The 21,402-nt window shown below is 40.8% G+C and overlaps 1 protein-coding gene across 18 annotated transcripts in view; it reads right to left on the reverse strand.

The window, feature by feature from the left end:
- kiaa1109 (KIAA1109 ortholog) overlaps positions 1-21,402 on the reverse strand; it is a 113,773-nt gene that overhangs the window by 30,383 nt on the left and 61,988 nt on the right. For 5 of the 18 annotated variants that reach the window (XM_078174888.1, XM_078174896.1, XM_078174891.1 and 2 more), the window contains exons 49-66: positions 19,932-20,130; positions 18,295-18,558; positions 17,021-17,114; positions 14,438-14,488; positions 13,556-13,762; positions 11,139-11,374; positions 10,624-10,868; positions 10,402-10,507; positions 9,785-9,882; positions 9,386-9,574; positions 8,105-8,273; positions 7,282-7,493; positions 5,328-5,411; positions 4,136-4,334; positions 3,711-3,770; positions 3,313-3,539; positions 933-1,109; positions 239-369 (exon numbers count right to left, since the gene is read on the reverse strand). In XM_078174888.1, the coding sequence (XP_078031014.1) occupies positions 239-369; positions 933-1,109; positions 3,313-3,539; positions 3,711-3,770; positions 4,136-4,334; positions 5,328-5,411; positions 7,282-7,493; positions 8,105-8,273; positions 9,386-9,574; positions 9,785-9,882; positions 10,402-10,507; positions 10,624-10,868; positions 11,139-11,374; positions 13,556-13,762; positions 14,438-14,488; positions 17,021-17,114; positions 18,295-18,558; positions 19,932-20,130 (2,948 nt within the window). The remainder of the gene's footprint in view (positions 1-238; positions 370-932; positions 1,110-3,312; positions 3,540-3,710; positions 3,771-4,135; positions 4,335-5,327; positions 5,412-7,281; positions 7,494-8,104; positions 8,274-9,385; positions 9,575-9,784; positions 9,883-10,401; positions 10,508-10,623; positions 10,869-11,138; positions 11,375-13,555; positions 13,763-14,437; positions 14,489-17,020; positions 17,115-18,294; positions 18,559-19,931; positions 20,131-21,402) is intronic. The other 13 variants (XM_078174898.1, XM_078174904.1, XM_078174903.1 and 10 more) reach the window with 6 other exon arrangements.

Here is a 21,402-nt window from a genome sequence, read left to right on the forward strand (position 1 = left end):
TGCTGCGGCTGGGCCTATAGACTTGTCGAAGGATGGCCCCCACCAGGCCACTCAAAGTGCCCTCACCTTTAGGTATGCATAACTTTAAGCATTAATTAAATGTAAACAGGTGAGTTATATAAATATTCACCCCCTGTACAGCTGTCATGGACAGATCTCTTTAACAAAACAGCAATGAAATGCAAGACATTTCTTCATAGAGAATCAGAATCAACAAGTGAGTCAGCAGTAATCTTACTTGAGGTCATCGATGACCTTGGCCTGTTCGTTCAGCTCTCTGATGTCCACCACCCTCTTGGTGAACTTCCTCCCACGAGCGTCAATTACTTGGTTCCCCATCGCCATCTGCCTTCTGAGGTCAATGGTCTCCTGTTGGGTCAAAGCAATGATACACACCAGAGCACATTTATCTGGTTAGACTGTTGACAAAATGAAACAAAATCAAATCTGATCAAATCCCAGTAACAGCTGCTGTAAATAAGAATGCATCCTTCCCAAATCTGTAAGATTAAAGGTGAATTATTTTGACTGGAATGATTCGATCACAAAACGTTATATGTAGTCCAATCCACACACCAAGTTTCATAAAACAGAATTATCACAAAACAGGAGACACCAACACCATCACCACCATCACCGCTCCACTCAAAGCACAGGTTGGGAAAACAAAGCTGTATTGCCACAGGGAATTGTGTAACACTAATTTATTTCTTTTCACCCATCATTGAAGTTTAATGAGGAGAGCAGTGAAAGCAAATGCTAAGCGACACTATTCTCCAGTACCATGCTATTTAGTTAAAGCACAAAACAGCATTGCTCAGCATTTTGGAATTTGCAACCTCCATCTGATAACTGCAGGTGACTGAGATGACACCTTTGCCAGTGATTTTGTCAGCCCGGAGAAGAATTAAACACTATGGGTGGCTACATACACAGGCCCAGGAGAGGGGTCTTTGGGCTCTGGCACTGCCCGCTCGAAGGCGAGGCGATGCACAGTTTAAGTCGTCAGCTGGGACAGACACACTCTGAGGCCTGGGGCTGAGGCCCAGGATGTGGTTTACCAGACGCTTCCTTAAGGTCAGCCGAGGGCTGAACTGGCTCCCTGGACTCTGTGGACAACGGCAGGGACACATGGATGGAGAGGTGGAAGAATGGACGACTGGGGTCAGACTTTACCTTCTGAGGCTTTAAGGTAAGCCAGGTAGGAATTCTTTAAATGTATTGAAGAGATTTTAAAGTAAGACTTTGATAATTTGGGAAACATGCTTATTTATTTTCTTGCCCAGAGTTAGGTAAGAAGATGGATACAAATCTCATGTCTGTCTTCTGAAAATGAAGCTACACTTGGCAGCCAGTTAGCTTAGCATAAGATCTGTCCAAAGGTAATGAAAACTGCCTCTCAGCACCTCTATATCTTAAAAACTAACACATTATACCTTTCCTGTTTAATCTGTGCAACAGTGGTCAACTGATATAGGGTTTTTCAATGGCCGATGCCTTGAGATGGGAATCCCCAGGCATCTCAGGATTCGATAACAATTCAGATAAAATGGTTATCAATGCATCAACATTTTTGATTTCAATACATGATTTATTTTTCTTACTGTGTGATAACCTGCTACTTATAGCACATGACATGTATTTGTAGTGATACATAATTAAATAAACAGATGACTTTACGTGCTGTTCTCTTCAACCTAACTCAATACCCTAGCTTTCGAAGCCTCCTTACTTCTGTTTCACTTTTACTTGTTTTTGTACACTGACCTGAACTGTCAATCAGAGGGATTTCACTCACTGATGGGCTCTGATGGCTCCGTTTCAACGTGCTAAATCAGTTGAACAACGTCCAACAAGGCACGGTACGGGACACACTGCAAAAACTAAGGTGACAGATTCTCACCGACAACTGGATACTGGCTTGGTGTGCCCTGGCCGACCGAGCCAGGCTAGCTTCTAGCTGTTTCCAGCCTTTATGCGAAGCTCAGCAATCACGTATCTTATTGCAGCCTTAAATCTAACAGAAATATATGAGACTGAGATGGATCTTCCCATCTTACTTTTAGCAAGAAAAAGCAAATAAGCACATTTCCCAGTATGTTAAACTTTTCCTTTGAGTTAGACAACCACTAGTAGTACACCTAAAGTGTATTATTCATAGTCTGCATTGTTCTTTTATAACCTCCACATCTAAAGAAATTGATTTTTCTTCTGAAAACTTCCTAATTGGAGTTACCAACCAGAATATCTGATCTACAGTTGACAGCATATTTTCTTCAAGGGTAAGAGTTTCCCATTTTTTAGTGTGCAAGTGACTTATGGGAACATTTTTTAAAAAAACTGGTCCAGTATTGAGCAAGTTGGCTGCAGCTCGCAGTGTAAAAAGGCTGCAGTGACATAACAATTTTGAAACATAATTGCAGAGCAGCAATTATGCACCGTTAATTAACATCCACTAAAAGTGCTTGTTATTGCCACTGACGGGCTCAGATTGTTATTCTAAGTGTCTGACAACATTATGGAAAGGATCCTGCCAGAGACAGATCTTTTACTAAAGATTAAGTCCCTTTTTGTCTGACCAGACACAGCCCCAAAATCATTATTGCTAAACCCTCTAAATTCCATTGAATAAAAAGCAATTTTATCATGATAAAACGCATTTAATTCAAGGTCAACTGAAACAAAATAAAACTACAACAAAAACCTACAATCATAGACTCTGGTTTAGTGTAAACAAACCCTTACTTCACCCAGTTAGATACGCAAATATACTGGCTCCATACATGCTAAAATTACTCTTTATTTAAATAGTCTGGTGGGTTTAGCGTATACAATTTTGGGGCTGTTTCTGGTTAAACAAAAAGGATCTTACTCTTTAACAAAAAGCTTGACATCTGTAGGGATCCTTTCCATAATACTGTCAGACACTTGAAACAACAATCTGAGCCTGTTGGTGGCAAAAACAAACACTATTTGAAGGACGTACATTGACGGTACATAATTGCATTGAGTGCTCACATAGCTGCCTGTTTTGCAGCTGCCAGCTGCAGCCCTCTCGCTCAATACTGGACCAATTTCAAAACATGCTGTTCCCATTGGTCACTTAGACTTAAAAGCATGGGAAAATAGGGTCCAGGTTGAAAAATACTAAAGTTACCCTTTAATGTTACAATGTGTCATCACAACTTATTCGAAAGTGATATTCAAATGACAAAATAATTGGCTAAATCTGGCTGTGGTGGAAACTATGTATCATTTTTACAATGGGCCAAAAAGAAAGCCATAATATACAAGAACCCATCATTGACTGACCATGTGGATGGTGGGTGACATGGAGTCGGCTTCGTCCTCATCTGAAAGGTCCGCCATGTTGACGGAGTTCAGGTCAGCGATGTCGTCTACGTCCTCCTCGCCCGTCAGTGACGTCAGCGTGTTACCCAGGGCGTTAAGGCGCTTACCGATGTTGGGATCCATGTGAACATCGATACCACACATTTTCCACAGCACATTCAGGGTCCAGGTACCGGCACTGCTGCTCTCTGTTTTTTTGAGAGAGGAGGAAGCCAGGAGGGAGAGGACATAAAGAGCGGGAGAGGATGAGGATGAAATGAATGCAAAATAAAATTTTTAGACAGTTGTCTCATGCTTATTGTGCAGCTCTAGGGTGTGATACATATTTCATGGACCAGATCTTGGTTAAAAGAACCTGCCTGCAGAGGGTTGCCCTGTAGTCCTGGAGCATACTTCATATGTACCATCAGGGACTACACCTGTATACAGACCACACACAGACACACAGGCAACACGCATATTTCAGAGGATCTGCATGCATGGAAAATCACATCAGAATTCGATTTCTACCTACTTAAGTCAGGTCAGGTCAGTAAGCACATGCCTAGTAAAAAAATGTATGTGTGTGTATGTATGTACGTATAAAATCTGTATTTTATGTTTGTTTAGCATCTCTGAAAAGAGACTCAATTTATCTTTTTATCAAGTATTTGTGTTAAGTTTTGAATACTTTTCTTTCTTTACTAAATCAATGCTTTTGACATTCATTAAAGGTGATAAAACGTAATCTAAATGGAGCATATGTGAGACAAAAATTGAAACTTAAATATAATGCAGCACTCACAAGCATTCATGACCATATCCCCTCGGATTTCAGGCTTCCAGTCGTCCCAGGAGGTCTCGAAGCCCTCAGCAAAGCGGATGCAGAAATTCTTGAAGTGGCCTTTGCTTACAAGGGACTCTGAGGAGCAGGCGGTGATCAGTGTGCTCTCAATGGTCAGGACCATAGCTGAGCCGGTGTCAAAATCTATGCTGTGGTTGGCCTGGCAGAGGGGCAGGGAGAGGGGTTACTTGTGCCTCTACATGAGGGTGAAGTGCAAGGAAAAAAAGCCCCACTTCCATGTGTTTGGAAAAGGCAGAGTTAGCTGGTAACATTTCATTCTACTGTACTGTATATCCACTTTGTCAGTTCAATAAAATCAGGATCAATGTGGTTATTTTCATGTGATTTTGAATAAATAATACTTTGGCACATGACTTCTGATCATGACATTATAATTTTGCAAAACTGCTTAATTACTTCAGCTGCAAAATACAGAACATTATTAAGTACTGTTGCTGTGAATACACCAATGAGTGAAATGTTACCAAGCTGTTCAGTTTGTTAGACTGTGTTTAATTGCAGGATTGGGGGTAAAATTGCCCATATTACCTGAATTTCTGGATTAACGCTACATTGGCACAAAAATAGGGGTCTGATCATCATTCCAGTCATAAGTGGAGGCAGGTAAAAGCCTGTTTACCTCCTAACTAACCCATTATCTATTTTTATGACATGGATCAGAATCAGACCAGTTTCAGGATGATTACTGCAGAAATCCAGGTAAATTCCAATTGCTTTCTCTTACAATAGACAGAGCCTGCCATGTGCACCACTGCACTGTGTCATTAGATCTGCTTTTGTGTGTGAAATTGTATACAATTCCATGGCAGTCTCTAAAAGATTAGCCTCAACAATTTCCTTGTTTCCATTTTAGCAACAGATAAGGGATACTCTGGACACCAACTGGCATAACCTCTCTTTAGTATGAAGTAATTACACAGCCCAAACACCTCAGACACGAGCTCAAGCTTCATTAGTTGTTATGCCAGCTTTGTGAGGGGAATTTCATTGTTACAAAGTGGTGTGACCTGCCAGTTTTTAAACAAACAAGCACTTGTGATGCAGTGTACTTGTGGCATGGAAGAGTATTGATCACAGTAAGTCATTGTTCCACAACAAGCCATCACAAGAGATGTAATAAATTGTAGGTTACTTTTCGTGCATTTTTATGCCGGCCTACTGATGTGCTGGCCCCAGCTTCAGAGTGGATGCCCTCCGTAACTGGTACTTGTCCTCTCTATGGAAATAAGTGTGACATGACAGCTGGTATATCTCGTCTCCAAGGACATACTGTAATACAGCACAGTACTGCAGTATAACAAAACAACTGATACGGACCATTCATTGATATCCAGTGTTTCCTCTAAATATTTCTATTTGTGTGTGCTCATGTGAATCTTTTATCCAAAAAACATACACATAAATAAAAACAGACATAAAAAACATTTTATAAATAATAACATTAAATTATTTGGCAAAACTTTCTGCATTGGAAACAGTCCACCAAAGTCTGATGAACTTAAATAGCACACAGTGCATAACATCCACATTGCTAACTACTGGTGCACCTGTCTTGGATGATTTAACATCATACAAAATTGTTTTTTGTGGACAAAATTAGGGATGTCAACCGCAGGGAATATTTTTAACCAGTTATGCATGTTGGTCTACAGGTTAATTGTGTTCCTCCTCAGCTCAGTAGTAGCACTAGCTCTATGTCATACCACAACCAAGCTGTAAGATATTCATGCTACACTGGATAGCTAGCTGCTGCCGCAGCACTGGACTATGCACAACACAGGTGAGGTGGAAGCTAGAGTACCTTAGTGCCACGGCTCATTTGGCAATTACTACAAGTAACCCCGTCCAAACTCATGGTGGTGTTGCTGCAGAAACATGGTGCTCACCCTCCGTTCTTTCCCAGGTGGCCCCAGTGAATAAGCAGCTTAATTTTGAGCTCTAAAACCTCTTTTGCATTGTTAACTATGTTAGCACTGTTAGCTATGTTAGCACCATTAGCAGCAACAGCACGGGTGGTGGTGATAACATAGTAAACAATGCTAGGTGGGTTTAACTGCTCAAAATTAAGCTGCTTACTCACTGAGGTGACCTGGGGGGAGGCTACCATGTTTCTGCAGCAACCAGCGCTAACAGCAGTAATCGCAAAATGAGTGGCGCCGCTAGCTAACCAGTGGAGACTGAAGGATGGGCAGGAAGTACCATGTTTCTGCATGATATTGTAGCTTGCCTGCTGTCTGTTATCAATGCCAACAGAAAATCATTAAAAGAAAAAAACAAAAAACAAAAAAACATTAAAATGTAACCACCACTAAATACATATCGCTCTGAACTAAAGCTCACTAAGTCAATGGAGCACTGGACTAAAAGCATTTTTCATTTTTCCAATCTTTTTTTAAAATTAACTCATAAGTTACTGCCTTATGGGTGTCAGGCGGTCTAAAGCAAATTAACAGAAAGTGACATCCCTAGACAAAATAAAAAAAAATAATTAAAAAAAAATAAAATAAAAAAATAAACACATCACTACTATGATCCTCTTAAAAACATATAACTATCTCTATGATATAGTAAAATTCGTAATTGCTGCACATTTGTATTTCCACTTAAATACTGACCAGCCAGCATGTATCTGTGTTAAGGTTGTGTATCAAATCCGCAATTGTTTGTTTTGCATTAAAAGTGTGCATTATAAAGGTTGTTTTGAGCAATGTCCCTGTGTGTGTGGGTGTGTGGAAAGGCAGATTAATGGACAGTCTGCCCACTAAGAGCTCATAAACAACATAAAACACATCTGGATATCATGGTCTCTACATATAATAGTGAAACTGCTAAAATGTATCCATGGTTCTCTAATGCCAATCAAAGATGCTACAACGTGTGAGAGTTGATTACATCATCTGCATTAAACATGAAAATATATATGTAAATGTGAACTAACTGAATGACCTTGAAGTCAACAGAGCGCAAACCTGCTATTGTTTATATAATCAGCAACTATGATGTATAAATTTAGACATCAACAAGTTAAAATGTAAACATTTTACAACATTGATTTTGTGAGATCCAAACTAAGTGCAGCAGATTACCTGGGATGTGTTGGTGATGGGTAGGCAGATGCCCAGGTCGTTGACGGTCAGTTGCAGGAAGAGGGTGCTGAAGGCCTGGGCGGAGGTCTGCTGGATGCCTGGCAGCTTCTCCACCACCTCTTTAGTTGCCACGTGGATGTCCTTGTTAAGGGCCAGGCGCTGCTCGTTCCAGTTGTCGTACGCTGCCTTGTAATTCAGCCAGAAAAGTACAGCTGCAGGAGGGCACACAGGTGGAAAGAAAGACCTTAAAATTACGTCCTGAATTTCATTTTAGAGACATCAGTGGTTGATTTTTGTTGTGTGTGAAAATCAGATGCAGTTCTATCACTGAGCCATCCTTCCTTCATAATCATGGTTGAGCAGGGAGAATATCTAAAAATAACTAACCACTACAAGTTTTGTAGTTATGTCGATTTATCCATTAGTCAATTGACAAAAAATCAATTGCCAACTATTTTGATCATCTAATAATTGTTTTAGTAATTCTTAAAGCAAAAATAGCCAAATATTTGCTGTTTTTTTTTGCTTCTTAAATGCGAGAATTTGATGCTTTTCTTTGTCATACATGATAATAAACTGACTAGCGTTGGATTTTGGACAGGTGGTCGGATAAAACATACCATCTGAAGACATCACCTTGGACTCTGGGAAGTTACACAGGGCATGTATCACTATTTTCTGACATTTCATTGACAAAACGACCAATTGCTTAATGAGAAAATATGGGGCAGATTAATCGATAGTGAAAATGGTCGATGGCTGCAGCCCTACACAAAACAAACTTTGACGTTTAATGTGATGTAGACAAAAAGAAAAACTGAACCTCTGTCAAAGGCCACTGGCTGGGCGAAAACGATTGGCCTGTTGAGTGTGATGAGGACGGCTTCCTTGTCTGAGGAGCCACTGATCTCCTCCTGCAGAGCATTCCGCAGGCCGATCCGAGTTCGGAAGTACGCAACCTGGTGGAAGTCTGAGCCAGCTTCTTCATACACCTATAAAGTGAAGGGAGAAAGAGCATCAGATAGGAATCTATTATAATCAAGCACAAGCGAAGCAACTCTGATTGTATTTTGTATTTTATTGTGAGAGGTACTAATCTTCAAGCCAATTCTAGACTTCAACTAGTGGTAGTCTGTGATTTTTTTATAAAAGTAACTATTATATTTGCTATATTTGGCTTTATACTGGCAGTAGTACACGAGACAGATACTCTATGAAACGGATCTGGTTCTTTTGGCTCCTGCTAGTGTTTCTAATGGCATTTGCAAGACTACCAAAAATACCAGCAAAGAGAACCAGCTGAAAAGTAAAAGTTAAATCAAGCTTGATCTAAAATAAGAATGAAACATCTGAGCGGCTTTTGTGAGGTGGAGCAAGCTATGGGACCTAAAGGGTTCAAAAACCGATGAAGGCTCAGTTTTACTCATTCTAGTCTAGAATGCAGTCTAGACCTGCTCTATATTAAAAGTTTCCTGAGATAATTCCATCTCACCGTTCTGTTTCAAAGCTACAATCCCCAAATGGCGGGGCAAGGTTGTCTTTGAGTTGCCTTTAAGCCGGCATCGGGGGTAGTAATGGCGCCAAAATGATACAAGTATAAAAATGACAGCCGGTAGGACGGAGTCATGGGCGGCACAGATGTGAGGTTTTGACGACGTGTTATATGTGCGACCCAATGCATGAGGTTTAAAATGTTGCTGGTAGCAGTTAGCAGCTAACTCAAAAAAGAACAGCTGCAAAAAATGTTCGCAAATTGGGAAAATAATGAGGTGCGGGAGCTACCCTCTGGACGAGATCAGCCACCATATAACAAGGACACTAAATGATTGCTGGCGACATGCATGTTATTTGAGCATGCTTTTTCAAAAGGGAGTGGGGGGATAGCCTATGCCCCTCACCGGCTGTTTTTATTCAGGCATGGTGGTGTGGATTATGCATATGCCATTAGAAATGCTAGGAGGAGCCAGAGGAACACGATTTTCTCACAGGTTATCTGTCTCATGTACTACTATCAAGATATAGCGAAAGTTTGAGCAAATACAACAAAAAGTTGGACCTTTACACCTGACAGCTTTTATTTCACTATAATGAAGCTGATCTGTACCTGGTGTTTGACTATCTGTCCAAGAGCCAAGTTGAGATCTACTTGACATTTGCCAAACAGTTTAAGGTAACTGCTGCTGCCACCCGGCTGAGCCTTGCACTGGATCCTGTTGGACAGCTCCAGCTCGATAAGGCCTGTCTCAAAGCGCACAGCTCGCATGGAAGGAGTGGTGGCGGTCATCTGGATTCCCTGCAAACAAGAAAACGGCATTCAGGAAATTCCTCAAACCTTAACCAACACTCAAAGTGAAAGAAAAATCTCTTGGGAGAAACCCTTTACTGGTTTTATTATTTAAAGCAATGCAAAGTTTGGACAAAAATCTTCACCTGGTTGCTTCAGCCCCTGGGACTGAAGAGCTACTTTGAATTTGTGTGCTGAAAGAAACTGAAGATGAGATACCTTGAACATGAGGCTGAGAGAATACAACAGGATTTTTGGCTTGTCTGCATCTGTTGAGGTGTCATGCTCATTCCACAGTGGGATGGGTTGTTCTCCTCCTGTGTGTATAGAGAGTATACAAGTCAACCTCACAAATCCACAGACTGTTGTGAAGTGCTAGATAACGTGTGATACCTCTGTATGTGTGAGTTCTTATATCTGCTTGAAGTGTCCCAGTGCAACTACATTTAAAGACTCCTCCCTAATGAGAAAAGTTACCTTACACCATTCTCATTATTCTTTACCATAAAACTCCCACTTCTCTTTCTCTCTCTTGGGCAATTACATCGATCAAACTAAGCAAGTTCAACAAATTACTATCAATACTGTTGTGGAAAATGAACATGACTGGATTTGTGTCAGGGCCTTGGGCATTGTTTTGTGATGAAAACAATATTTTTCGTTGACTTAAGCAGCAGCTGTTGGCTACAGAATTCTGTTGGGAACAGTCAGATGTTTAAGATTAGATTAACTTTATTGATCTGAGAGCAAAATTGGGCCAATACAGCAAAGAAAAGGACACCGTTTTGTACAGGTTTTACAGATACAGAAGTGTGTGTTAGTCTTTAGTACAGTACCTGAAACCTTCTGAATAACCTCGTTGACCTCCTTCATGAAAACCTTTTGCAGGAAGACCAGGTGGTTGAGCAGGTCTGTGGTCAGGTTGTGCTCAAATGAACCAATCTGCACATCACAGAAGACAAGTGAGGGGAAGTTAAAATCGCCATAGGCTGCTCCAGAAAATTTGCTTTTATTCAGTGCTCTGACATAAACGTAACGCCCCATCAGGAGCCTCTGACCTCGGCGACACAGCGCAGGTAGTTGCCTTGGAGGTAGTTTCCTTGCTTTGCTGGGAAGTCGTCGGGCGCCCAGCCCTGGTCTGAGTGGCTCTCGTGTTCTTCCATGATGTACTCTCCTGACATGGTGACTGGAGGCAGGGTGAGGCTGGCTGATGGTGGCATGGTGGACATGTCCACTGGGGACACTTTTGACTGGAAGCAAAGCTTGTGGTTTGGCAACTCGAAAGTGAAACTGGTTTGTGCACCTAAACACAGGAGAGGTGTTAAAAGAAACAAAAAAAAAAAAAAAACAAAAAAAAAAAAAAAAGGAGTTATCATCACAACTTATTATTTTGCAGGGCTTGGACATACCTCAACATTGATATTAAGACAGGGTAATGTTTTTTTAAAATTCAGTTTTAAGAACGAAACATCAGATGAGAACAGTAGAATTGGACATATAATGTTTCAGAAGAAAAAGCTCTGTTAGTTTACACCATCACTGAAATCAGTGTCAGATCTCCTCTCACACACACCTGTCATGCCATGGCTCTTCATGGGACCCATTTTGTACTCTGCTTTCAGTGAGGGCAGCAGGGCAGCCCCGATGGTGATGCCATCCATCATGGCGCTAAACTTGAGGACAATGGGCTTCTTCTCAAGGCCTTCGGGGAGCTGAGGGAACTCGTTGGCTTCAACGGGGGTCTGATTGATGCTGGATGCTTTGTCAGAAGGCTGCGGGGTAGGCGTGTCCTCTCTATTAGGAGGTTGACTGTAAGGGGAGAAAGAAAACATTCACCCACTCAATCAGTCATTATCTACAAAGGTGTTGACTCTGAATAAGTGAAGGTGGTGCTCTAAACTTGGAATGAATTGCTTCAGTTTTGTCATTATATCACTCCCAGAACATATGGGCTAAACTGCTGGAAGTAAAGTACAAACTGAAAGATTGCTACTTTAAATTTGATTCAATTATGTGTGTGTTATTATGTAGAGTTATGCAGACACTGGCCAATATTTCCGTGAACATCAAATTATAGAAAAGTTGTTTAATATCCTAAGCACACCTACAACTCCATAACATAATTCAGAGTATTACCATGGAAACAGACCACAGACAGGCTTTGAAAGCAGTTAAATGGGGACAGTGTGGATATGCTGCAGTGAGCTGTCACTTATGGAGATGAGGAGTTTATTAAGTGTGGATTACGATCTAATGACAACAGTGTGTTGCATAACAGATTCATTTAGGGTTTTAAATATAGTTAAAAGTCTGCAACACTTCAGAGTCAGTTTTTTAATTGGTTTTAAATGCTATAAATGAGGTTTGAAGTTCTTAAAAAGAGATTTCTCTTCGTCAAAACTGCATAATAAGGATTTTTTCCCCATGGAACTGTCATGCCTTAAAATGGCTTAGACCTGACTTTACACCTATCCCTCCTTTAGTGTGTGTAGTCTGCATGACTTCAGTATCAAACAGTTACTAATGCGTTGCTAATATTAGATAAACCTTCCTTGCACGGCCAGTTCTTTAAAAGCTGGTTGTTGACGGGACTGGTTCCTTGAGGTTGTGACGTAACAAACCCTGGAAGTCAGAATCAGTATTTTTGAGGCTGTCATTGTCACTAGAGCTGGGTATTGATATTCCATACCTTTAACACCATGTCCTATCAGCAAGTGAGCCTCTGACGTGAAACATCAGACACTCTCTGTCCACCCTGGATTCCTTACATATGGAACTTTGTCACCTCATGTAAACAACTAACTTACCTAGCAGCTGTGGTCTCAGTGTAACCGCTGACAAGATGGGTGAGTACGTACTTCCTCATTATTCATATTCACATCAATAATATCACAGGTGACTTACAGATATTGTTGAAAATACCATACTATATCATACAGCCATCTCCACTTTGTAAAACAAGCAAACTTGCTGGCAAGCTCTGCTGCACATACCAAACAACAATTCTTTGTAAAAACGTTCAGCTCCCTAGAGATCTCCTTCCAGTCAGACGCCAGCTTATTTAGGTTTTTGTTGTGAAATAAGGAGGTATCATATAGATAACTCCTGATTCCAACCTTGTGAATCAGTCATTCCTTGTCCGTTGCGGCGCTTTCAACATGAGTGACAGAAATAAATAAAAACAGGGTGTCTGGCAAAAGTTGCTCTCAAAACAGCACTCAGTTTTGCGCTGTGTCGCGCTACATTGCTTATAGGCAGTTACGAAGGTCCAATAGAAAACAATGCAATCAAACTGATTTAGACGCTAGTGCTAGCTAACATCACATCCAGTTAGGACACATAAGTTATCGACTGAAATAAAACAGTACCAATTAATACTGAAATGTCTCCAGTCAAATGATACTAGCATTCCATCCTTTTTGGGCCAGGAGTCTGATCCTGGACCATTCCATTTCCCCATTGGACTTGCAAACTTTCTGTTGCTGCCATATCTGGAACCGCTATCACGCCGACAAATGTTCAGGTTAATGTCTGCTTGGTTAGCACGAGCTTACATAGCAGCTAACACATACAACACAGAACCTTTAAACAGCCTCAGCAAACTCACACCAAGCACAGGTAAGCTGTGTATTTGACGGAGTTGGCAGCTCAGCATGCTGAGACGCCACTAAACATTTGAAAATATGGCTATACCACACACCGCTGTATTACGTCATGGGTGTTGAATAAAGTGCTCCATTGGTATTAGTATTACTTTAAGGGTACAGGTATTTGTAGTGGTATTGTAGTTTTTAAAACAATAACCAGGCCTAATTGGTACACTTTGGTACACAGTTTCAAGGCAAAAATGCTCAGCGAAGGCGCTGACTGGTTATTTCACTCATGACATGCATGTAGCACATAGAAAAAACATATCGATATGATGACAAGTTAAGAATGGATTTTCACTGGAGAGGGTCTTTCAAAGATGGATCAATGAAGTAGACATACACATTGGAGGGCTGGCGGATGAGGTCAGAGATTTGTTTGGAGAGCTGGTGGGAGCTGCGGACCATCATGCTGTGCAAAGTAGCCGGGTGCTGGGGAATGTTGATCATGATGGCCCCCACTTTGAAGACGGCTGCGTTGTTGGTCTTCAGTCCTCGCTGGGCGCTGTACAATGCCTGAGACTTGGCAATGTTGCATTTGACCACCGTTCTGAAACACAGAGTAGACTGGAATGAGCAAAAGGACCTAAATTTGTTTTGGTTTTTCTCCAGGTGATATGGACATATAGATGGGGACTTAAGTGGAATTACTGAGAGGACACCATACAGTCAAACACCATGCAAATTCAGGACAGCATTCAGTTTTCTGGGCACAGGTAAAATGGGCAGCAATCATAACAGTGACACATGTTCCACTATGGATGAAGAAGGTAATGAATTGTACACTATGGCTGTCGAATGCAAGGTCTGACACACACATCTTTTTATGATCCTGCGTCTTGTAGCAAGTACACTGTTTACATTCTCAGATGGTTTATGGATGTGTTATTCTGTGACTGGAATAAAATACTGAAATACCAGACTGTAAGTTATTTCAGTATTTTGGCAGACTGTAAACATTAAGGGAAGAATCAAGAATGAACAGGTTCACAAAAACAGAGAAAAATAAAACCAGACAACTTTCTGCTTTTCTAAACCAATACAAGTGACTTCATATACACACACATACACAGTTCACATCTGAACAAAGAGAGTCCTGAGAGTCTGTTCACTGAAAATACAAATGGATGACAGGCGACTCAGACAAATGAAGGATGTGAAATCAGGGCAGCTGTGGTTTGGATTTATGAATGCATGTGAGCCCTACATGGTAGCAATAACATACAGAAACTCTTGTTTAGCTGTGCTGGTGGGAGATGTTGGGAAATCCTCCAGTCTATGCAAGTAGTTGGAAGAGAAAGCCAAGGAATGTAAAAAAAAAAGAAGAGCAGAAAAAAGTGTAAAACAGTTCAGAGACACCATAAGGTGAAAACAGTTTTTCACAAGCAAGAACACTGAGGAGCCACTTCAAGTGAAAATGCCTGGATTGAGGAAGTAGCTCAAAACTACACTCTTAGAAATAAGGGTTGCAAAAGGGTTCTTCCTGAAGGACTGAGATTCTATACAGAACCACTTGTTTCTGAAAAAGCTTTTTTTGAAGAAAGGGTTCTTTGTAGATATATCTGGAATCCTCTTAATCAGTTTATTGTACTTGACGTGTTCTGCCATAGTTGATATATGATACAATACCATACGATACAATGCAATATGATACGATACAATATGGTAAGCTGCAAATGATACGATACGATACCATCCTGGTAGAGTTGAGATCAACTGCATCATTGAAACAGTAAAGAGTATAGAGGTAGTGATTTCACAAAATCTTCACTCCCTAAAAATATAATTGTGAGTCCGGAGTGCTGTGGGTTTTGCTGGACCACATCAGCTCCAGCCCTTTAGGAGCCTCATGTAGCCCAAGGCTGCTGGACTTAGTTCCCTGGGCCCCCAGGCTAAATTATTGATTAGTAAAAAATTAAAAGGTTCTTGGTACAACTCCGGTAGAACCTCCTGGCTGGGTTCTAGATGAAACCCTTGGAATATAACAGGGTTCATGGTAGGACTTCCTGGGAAGGTTTTAGTTGAAACCCTTGGAATATAAAGAGTTCTTGGTAAAACAAACAAACAAACAAAACCTTGGGGGCTTCTAGATGAGACCCTTGGAATATAAAATGATTCTTGGTAGAAACTCCAAGGTGGGTTCTAGATAAAACCTTTGGAAATTAAAAGGGTTCTCAAAAGAAACCACTGGGTGGACTCCAGATGAAACCCTTGGAATACAGAAGGGTTCTTGGTAAAAATCCCTGAATGGATTCTAGATGAAACCTTAGGGAAATAAAAAGACTCTTGGTAAAAACCTCTTGGTTGGTTCTAGATGAAACCTTTGAAATATAAACAGGGTTCTCAGTAGAAACCCCCGGGCGGGTTCTAGATGAAGCCCTTGGAATATAAAAGGTAGAAGATTCTTAGTAGAACACCCTTGATTGGTTCTTGTAAACACCCTTAGAAGATATAAAGGTTCTTGAGAGAAACACCAGAGAGGGGTCTAGGTGGAACTAATACACCATGGAAGGGTTTTTTTTAGAAGCTTTCATAGATGGTTCTACGTATAACCCTTTATGTTGGGTTCATGTTGTTTCAGGTGGAACCTTATAAAAGGTTATACCATGAACCAAAAATATTTCTCCTTCAGTGACAAGCCAAAGAACCCTATGTAGTTCTAGCTAACACCTTTATTTCTAAGAGTGCAAAATAAACTATCCTATCAAGGACAACCAGAGTTAAATTTAATGTCATCAGGAAACTGTATCTGGAAGAAACAACTGCTAACACAGCAGACATAATGCTTTGTGACCAAAGACATCTGCATTGCCTGCTGTTGAAAATCTCTTAGTTAATGTCTGCACATTGCCTTTACTTGAAGCAAACAAGGGAGTAGAAAAACATGCCAGTGGCACTACAATCATTCTTATTTACATCTGAATATTGGGCAATTTTATACATCAGTAGCAACTATAAAGTGCCGAGTTGTGTGTGGCATGTACAAATTCAAACACACGAGTGCGGCTCAGAGCATACAGTATGAAAACAGGATTAAGTCTCAGTTTTATTTTCACAGTGGGAGAGTCTGTTAAATAGAATGAGATGAAGAAAAAGCTTCTTATTGAAGCAGCAGTAGAAGTTCTAAACTGAATCAAAGCAGCGAGGAGATGCATCAGCCCGCCTCAATGCATGACTACAAGGCTTGTAACCTGATTAGGGTGGTTATGTTTTGAGGAAATTGCTTGCAGTAAAAAACAAAAAAACGCTGTTAAAATTTCCCGTCTGGAGAGGAGTCAGTAATTGGCTCCTGCTGAGTGCCAACGCTTGTGGAAAACACTGTCTCTACGTTTTAGTTTAAACTCTTGATTTTACAAACGTACTTGACATTAAAGCATCTACAGTATGTAGAAGTTCTGTTGCTGTGTTTTGTGCAAGAAGAAGGTATTCTGCCTTGACTTCACTCAATACTTTGATATCACTGAGTATCTTAAAAAGTAAATAACCATGTTGGTGAAGTTGTAATACCTATGAGCTTAGAAGTTTTCTATCCTCGAGACCACAGTTCAAATCAAATAGCTGTTCTCTTAGGTAACACAAAAATAAAAAAATATTGAATCAAAACACCAAAAATCATTATTAGTGATAATTAAAAGTTTTTTTAAAGACTAACTTTAAACAGCACAGGTTAGGATCAATACACTGTTAGTTGCTATCCAGAGAATTTCTTTCAAAATGAAACATTAAAAAACCTTCATTAAAACATTAAAAAAAATAGTTGTTATACCACAATCCTGATTAGCAGAAGTTAAAGAGAATTTGTACTTACTGGATGTTAGGAGTTATGCCCTCCAGTAGGACAATGTTTACCCCTCCTATGTGAGCCGATGCACACGTCTCAGTCATTTTCTGGTGCAGGATATCTGTGGACACCAATAAAAGAAAGATTACATCCAACAGAACAAACTTGTATCTATCAGGAATTAGCTGTTATTGCAGAAATAAAATGAATTATCTTTTGGAATCAATCATTCAATCAAGAGACAAGGGCTTCCTTTTGGAATTTTAAACCTTATAACTCTTAAACAGAAAAATAGATCCAAGAAGTTTCAGGCCAAAGACTATAATTGTTATTATCAAAATTGAATTTATTGACCAAAGGCTTTGATGCTAGGTTGATGTCGGACAGCTCTGATAGTTCTCATCTTCTTTGTGTTTTCATAACAAATCAAGGAAATAAGGTCTGTGTAGGCGATCTCAGAACCCATCAGCAAACGGTCTGACAATGCTAAGCCTCTGAGAAAATATTTCTGGAGATCTGGTATAGCCAGCGAATATCTGGGCCAACACTTCCTCTTCCGTGTGCTGCTCATTGTTTCCAGTCCAATTAGCAACTTGAGACAGGTCCAGATAATATTTCGGTTAATCTAAATGAACAGATATTTGCAAATGAGTGCAGATTAAAAAAGCTTAATCATTATCAGATGATAGCCAGTGGGTTCTGGCTCTCTGTTCTCCACACAGACTGTTAACCTGCAGGCAACCAAAGCCCACTCAAATGTGATTGGTCAATAGTATCCGGAATACAAATGGAAAGCAGAAAATTTGCTACACCTAAATCTTGTTCTGCTACCTATTCTCCATACATTTTCACATGTCTGAGTGATTAGAGCAAACGCAACCAGTTAAAGCTAGCTGCTAGCTTGGTTAGCACGGTGCATTTCAAGCTAATGTTAACTGTAATGATGATACTTGCAGAGAAAATTAATTGTACGCAACTTGAGCATAATTAATTGCGTTTAAATGCGAGCTATATAAAAATTGACCCTCCATACAGTTGTCATGAACGGGGAAATTATCTATAGAGACCAAAACTGTTTTTTGTACCAGGCTGTAAACATGGGTATTTCTGCTGTAAAGCTGGGCATTTTAACAGGGAGGTAGGGATTGACTCGCTTTTGGAGCGAGACTCGAGTGGCCATCAAGGAGCTGCAGTTTTTGGCACTTCTACTTCGGCTTCATTTTTCAGCCCAGACTGACCAAGTTGAAAAATAAATAAAACACACTAACATCATTTAACACCCACACAGATCTTGACCTCACCTTTCATCTTCTCCTTCAGGGTGAAACTTCCATGGATCTTCTTCAGCTCAGCCTCCATGGTCAGCCCACCAATGTCAGCCTCCAGATGGGTACGGTTCACCATACCGATGCCGAACACTATGAGTGTGACGTGCTGTGGCTCAGAGCTCACCAAGCTACGCCGCCGCCCGCCTGCCCCAGGGGGCTTGTTAGGGGTGGTGGGTTCCTGCTGCTCGTTCTCAAAGATCACTTTACAGAGCGGCTCTGAGGGCCGACGTCCACCTTCTGCAGAGAAGAGTGAGGAAGCAAAGTACACATGTAAAGGAGATGTTCAGATGGGCTGGAAGGTGGGCACAATGTTTCCACAGGAACGTGTTCTGCCACTATAAACACCGTTAGCAGCTATAATGGCCAAATGAGCAGCAAGGCAAGCCAGCTAATGTTAGCTCCCTCACGACCTGTGATGGTGCACAGTGCAGCGCAGCCAGAAAACTAGTGGAGACAGAATTTAGGCAGTAGGCATGTTTCCACGTGTTAATGTGGCTAGCCGGCTGCCTGCTAGCAAAGCCAACAAAAACTAAAATAAAAGGCAAACTTTTACATCACAAAACATTAAAATTTCATCACTTCTGAATGGACAGCATTTTAAAATGCAGCCCTACAGCTCACTGAGTCACAGGAGCACTAGACTAAAAAGAAAGGCCTCCTGTATTTTGCATTGATTTTTTTTTTTTTTTAAAGTTAACTAGTTAGTTATCGGTTGGTTGGGTGCTGGCCTTTGGAAAGTAAAATTAACCCAAACTGACATCCCTGCTGCTGTTGTTAATTTCTCCCCAATTTCAGTTCATATTCCTGCAGGAACATGTCCGGTTGTATTTAGAAGCTCTTCACAAGAGAAAGTGTCGCCATACTCCGTCTGTTACAGTCACTCCCTGTCTGCAATGATGGTGCATGGATGCAGAGATAAGGTAGACCTGCACAGGTTGACCAATCAGAGCAGACTGGGCTTTTTTGGGAGGGGGCGCATCAAGAGACAAGCGCTAAAATGTAGTCTCAGACAGAGGGTGAATACGGGTGTTTCAGCACAGAAAGTATAAGGATAATTAAGTGCTTTTTGATCATTAAAGCATGTAAACATGTTCTAGTGGAAACCCAAAACACAAGAATGAACCTGAAAATGACCGTAAGACATCCTGTTTAGCACATTATTAATGCTAATGCATTACAGAAATTATTAAATGCATGCAAAATAACAGCAGCTGAGTACTGACTTTTGCCCAGGCAGATTTGTACAGGTAGGATACGTACAATGTCACAAGGAAATGTGTAATGTCTAAAGTATAAGTATAAATAAAAGTCAATAAAAGCAATATATTAGGAAGTGACAGTTTTGTCAATAAAGTCTTACAAAACAGCGAAGGCACAAAGACCTACACTTAAGCTCAGGAGGGAAGAAGATGCGTCAGGAGAGAATTAAGATTTAACAGCAAGGCTTGTCGGGCTGAGCAGAGCAAATTTACACCAATATCGTCAAATAATAATGTGAGGAATGAAGGTATAAAAGGCAAAAGTACAAAGTAAAGCAGGATGGAAATGCATGAGTGGGATAAAGGATGGAAATTAGGAACTGGATGAATCAGCTGGAAGCTGATTCCCACCTGAAAGGCAATTCTCTGGGGAGCTTTTCTCCAGGATGCCAGTGGGATCGGAGATGAGGGAGTAGAAGTTGAGCAGCTTGTACATGTTCTGCCAACATTCTGCTGACGGCTCGCTCTGCTCTGACACCGTGATGGAGTCGGAGTCGTCCATCTGGATGGCCATGTGGTCTGCCACGTCACGGGAGCCCTTCCGTGACACCTGAAGGCGTTACACAATAATACACGTTATAAAACAAATAGAAATGTCACAATATACATCATGGGGCTGAGGGGTAAATAAACGGCCTGGCTGACTTATTTCTTCTTTTATTGCACTACTGTTTACTGTAACAGTGTAGCTACTGTATCAGCCTGTCGACGGTCACGACAGAGACAGGTAATGAGATCTGTAAGATGACAACAGCTTCTCATGACATTTACTTCAGTAAACAAGAACGTAACTCAATTATTTCTGTAGAGGGCTTTCTAAGAGCTCTGATTTAGATTATATCTGTGTAAGTCTGTTACGAGTCCCTCTGATGAGCCTTCTATTTTTATAGAAATCCCTTCACTTCAAAAAATGTTGAGCTTCTTGAAGGCTGAAGCCCCCATTCTAACTATCAAGGCAGGAAAAAAAACCTGTCACGGTGAGAACTATAAAGTCAGACAGCTTTGCAGACAAGATTCTATTTTTAAAGTTCTACCTAAAACTGGGGACTGTGTCTCACCAACAGCTGACACTGTGTTTCAGCGACTGGTGCCTGCTCTGAGAAATGTTTATTATCTACTGGCTCCCTCTAGGGTTTGTGGGGAGAAAATGACAGTTTCAGTATGAATTTTGGGATTTTACTGACCATATTTACAGGTCTGGACAGGTACCCAACTGAGGAATATTTGAGACCATTTAACAGTATTTGAGAGAGATCTTAACTGAAGTCCTCAGGCAGATACTGGCTGTTCCAAGTTGTAGATTAAAAAAGGCAATTGGGCTCCTAGACTTTGAAATGGCCTGCTCTGAGTGCTGACACTGGGAAATCTCTGGGACATTTTATGATATGAAAACATAAATATTCTGAGCGGGTTCCAAGTTTAATTGCTGCTGCAGCATTTGCCAATATCCGTATCTGACAGAAAACTAATGCAGACCTTACACCAAACAACTTTGCAAGCACTGTCATAATTAAATCATAAGAGTTTTAACTCAGTTGGTGTGCGCTCCTGTGATCCTGATCGTTTGGTGCAAGGTGGTAATAATACTCAGTCAGAGTCACCCTTTTTCTTGTCTTGATGTTCCGACAAATTTAGTTTGATATTATCGTTAGTTTTCAGTCTTGGCTCATGCAAACAGTGAAGAACAGTGTCATCAATCAGGTAGCAGCAAACAAGGTAGACCGTAAATATGGAGGGGAATCTGAGGAGGCACGAGAACGTGAACAAATCTCTGCTCTCTTGGACAGTGGAAAAGGAGGAGAAACTGGTGGATTTGTCTTGC

Source organism: Epinephelus lanceolatus, chromosome 15, assembly GCF_041903045.1.
Source record: "Epinephelus lanceolatus isolate andai-2023 chromosome 15, ASM4190304v1, whole genome shotgun sequence".
In the NCBI taxonomy this organism is placed as follows: Eukaryota; Metazoa; Chordata; class Actinopteri; order Perciformes; family Serranidae; genus Epinephelus; species Epinephelus lanceolatus.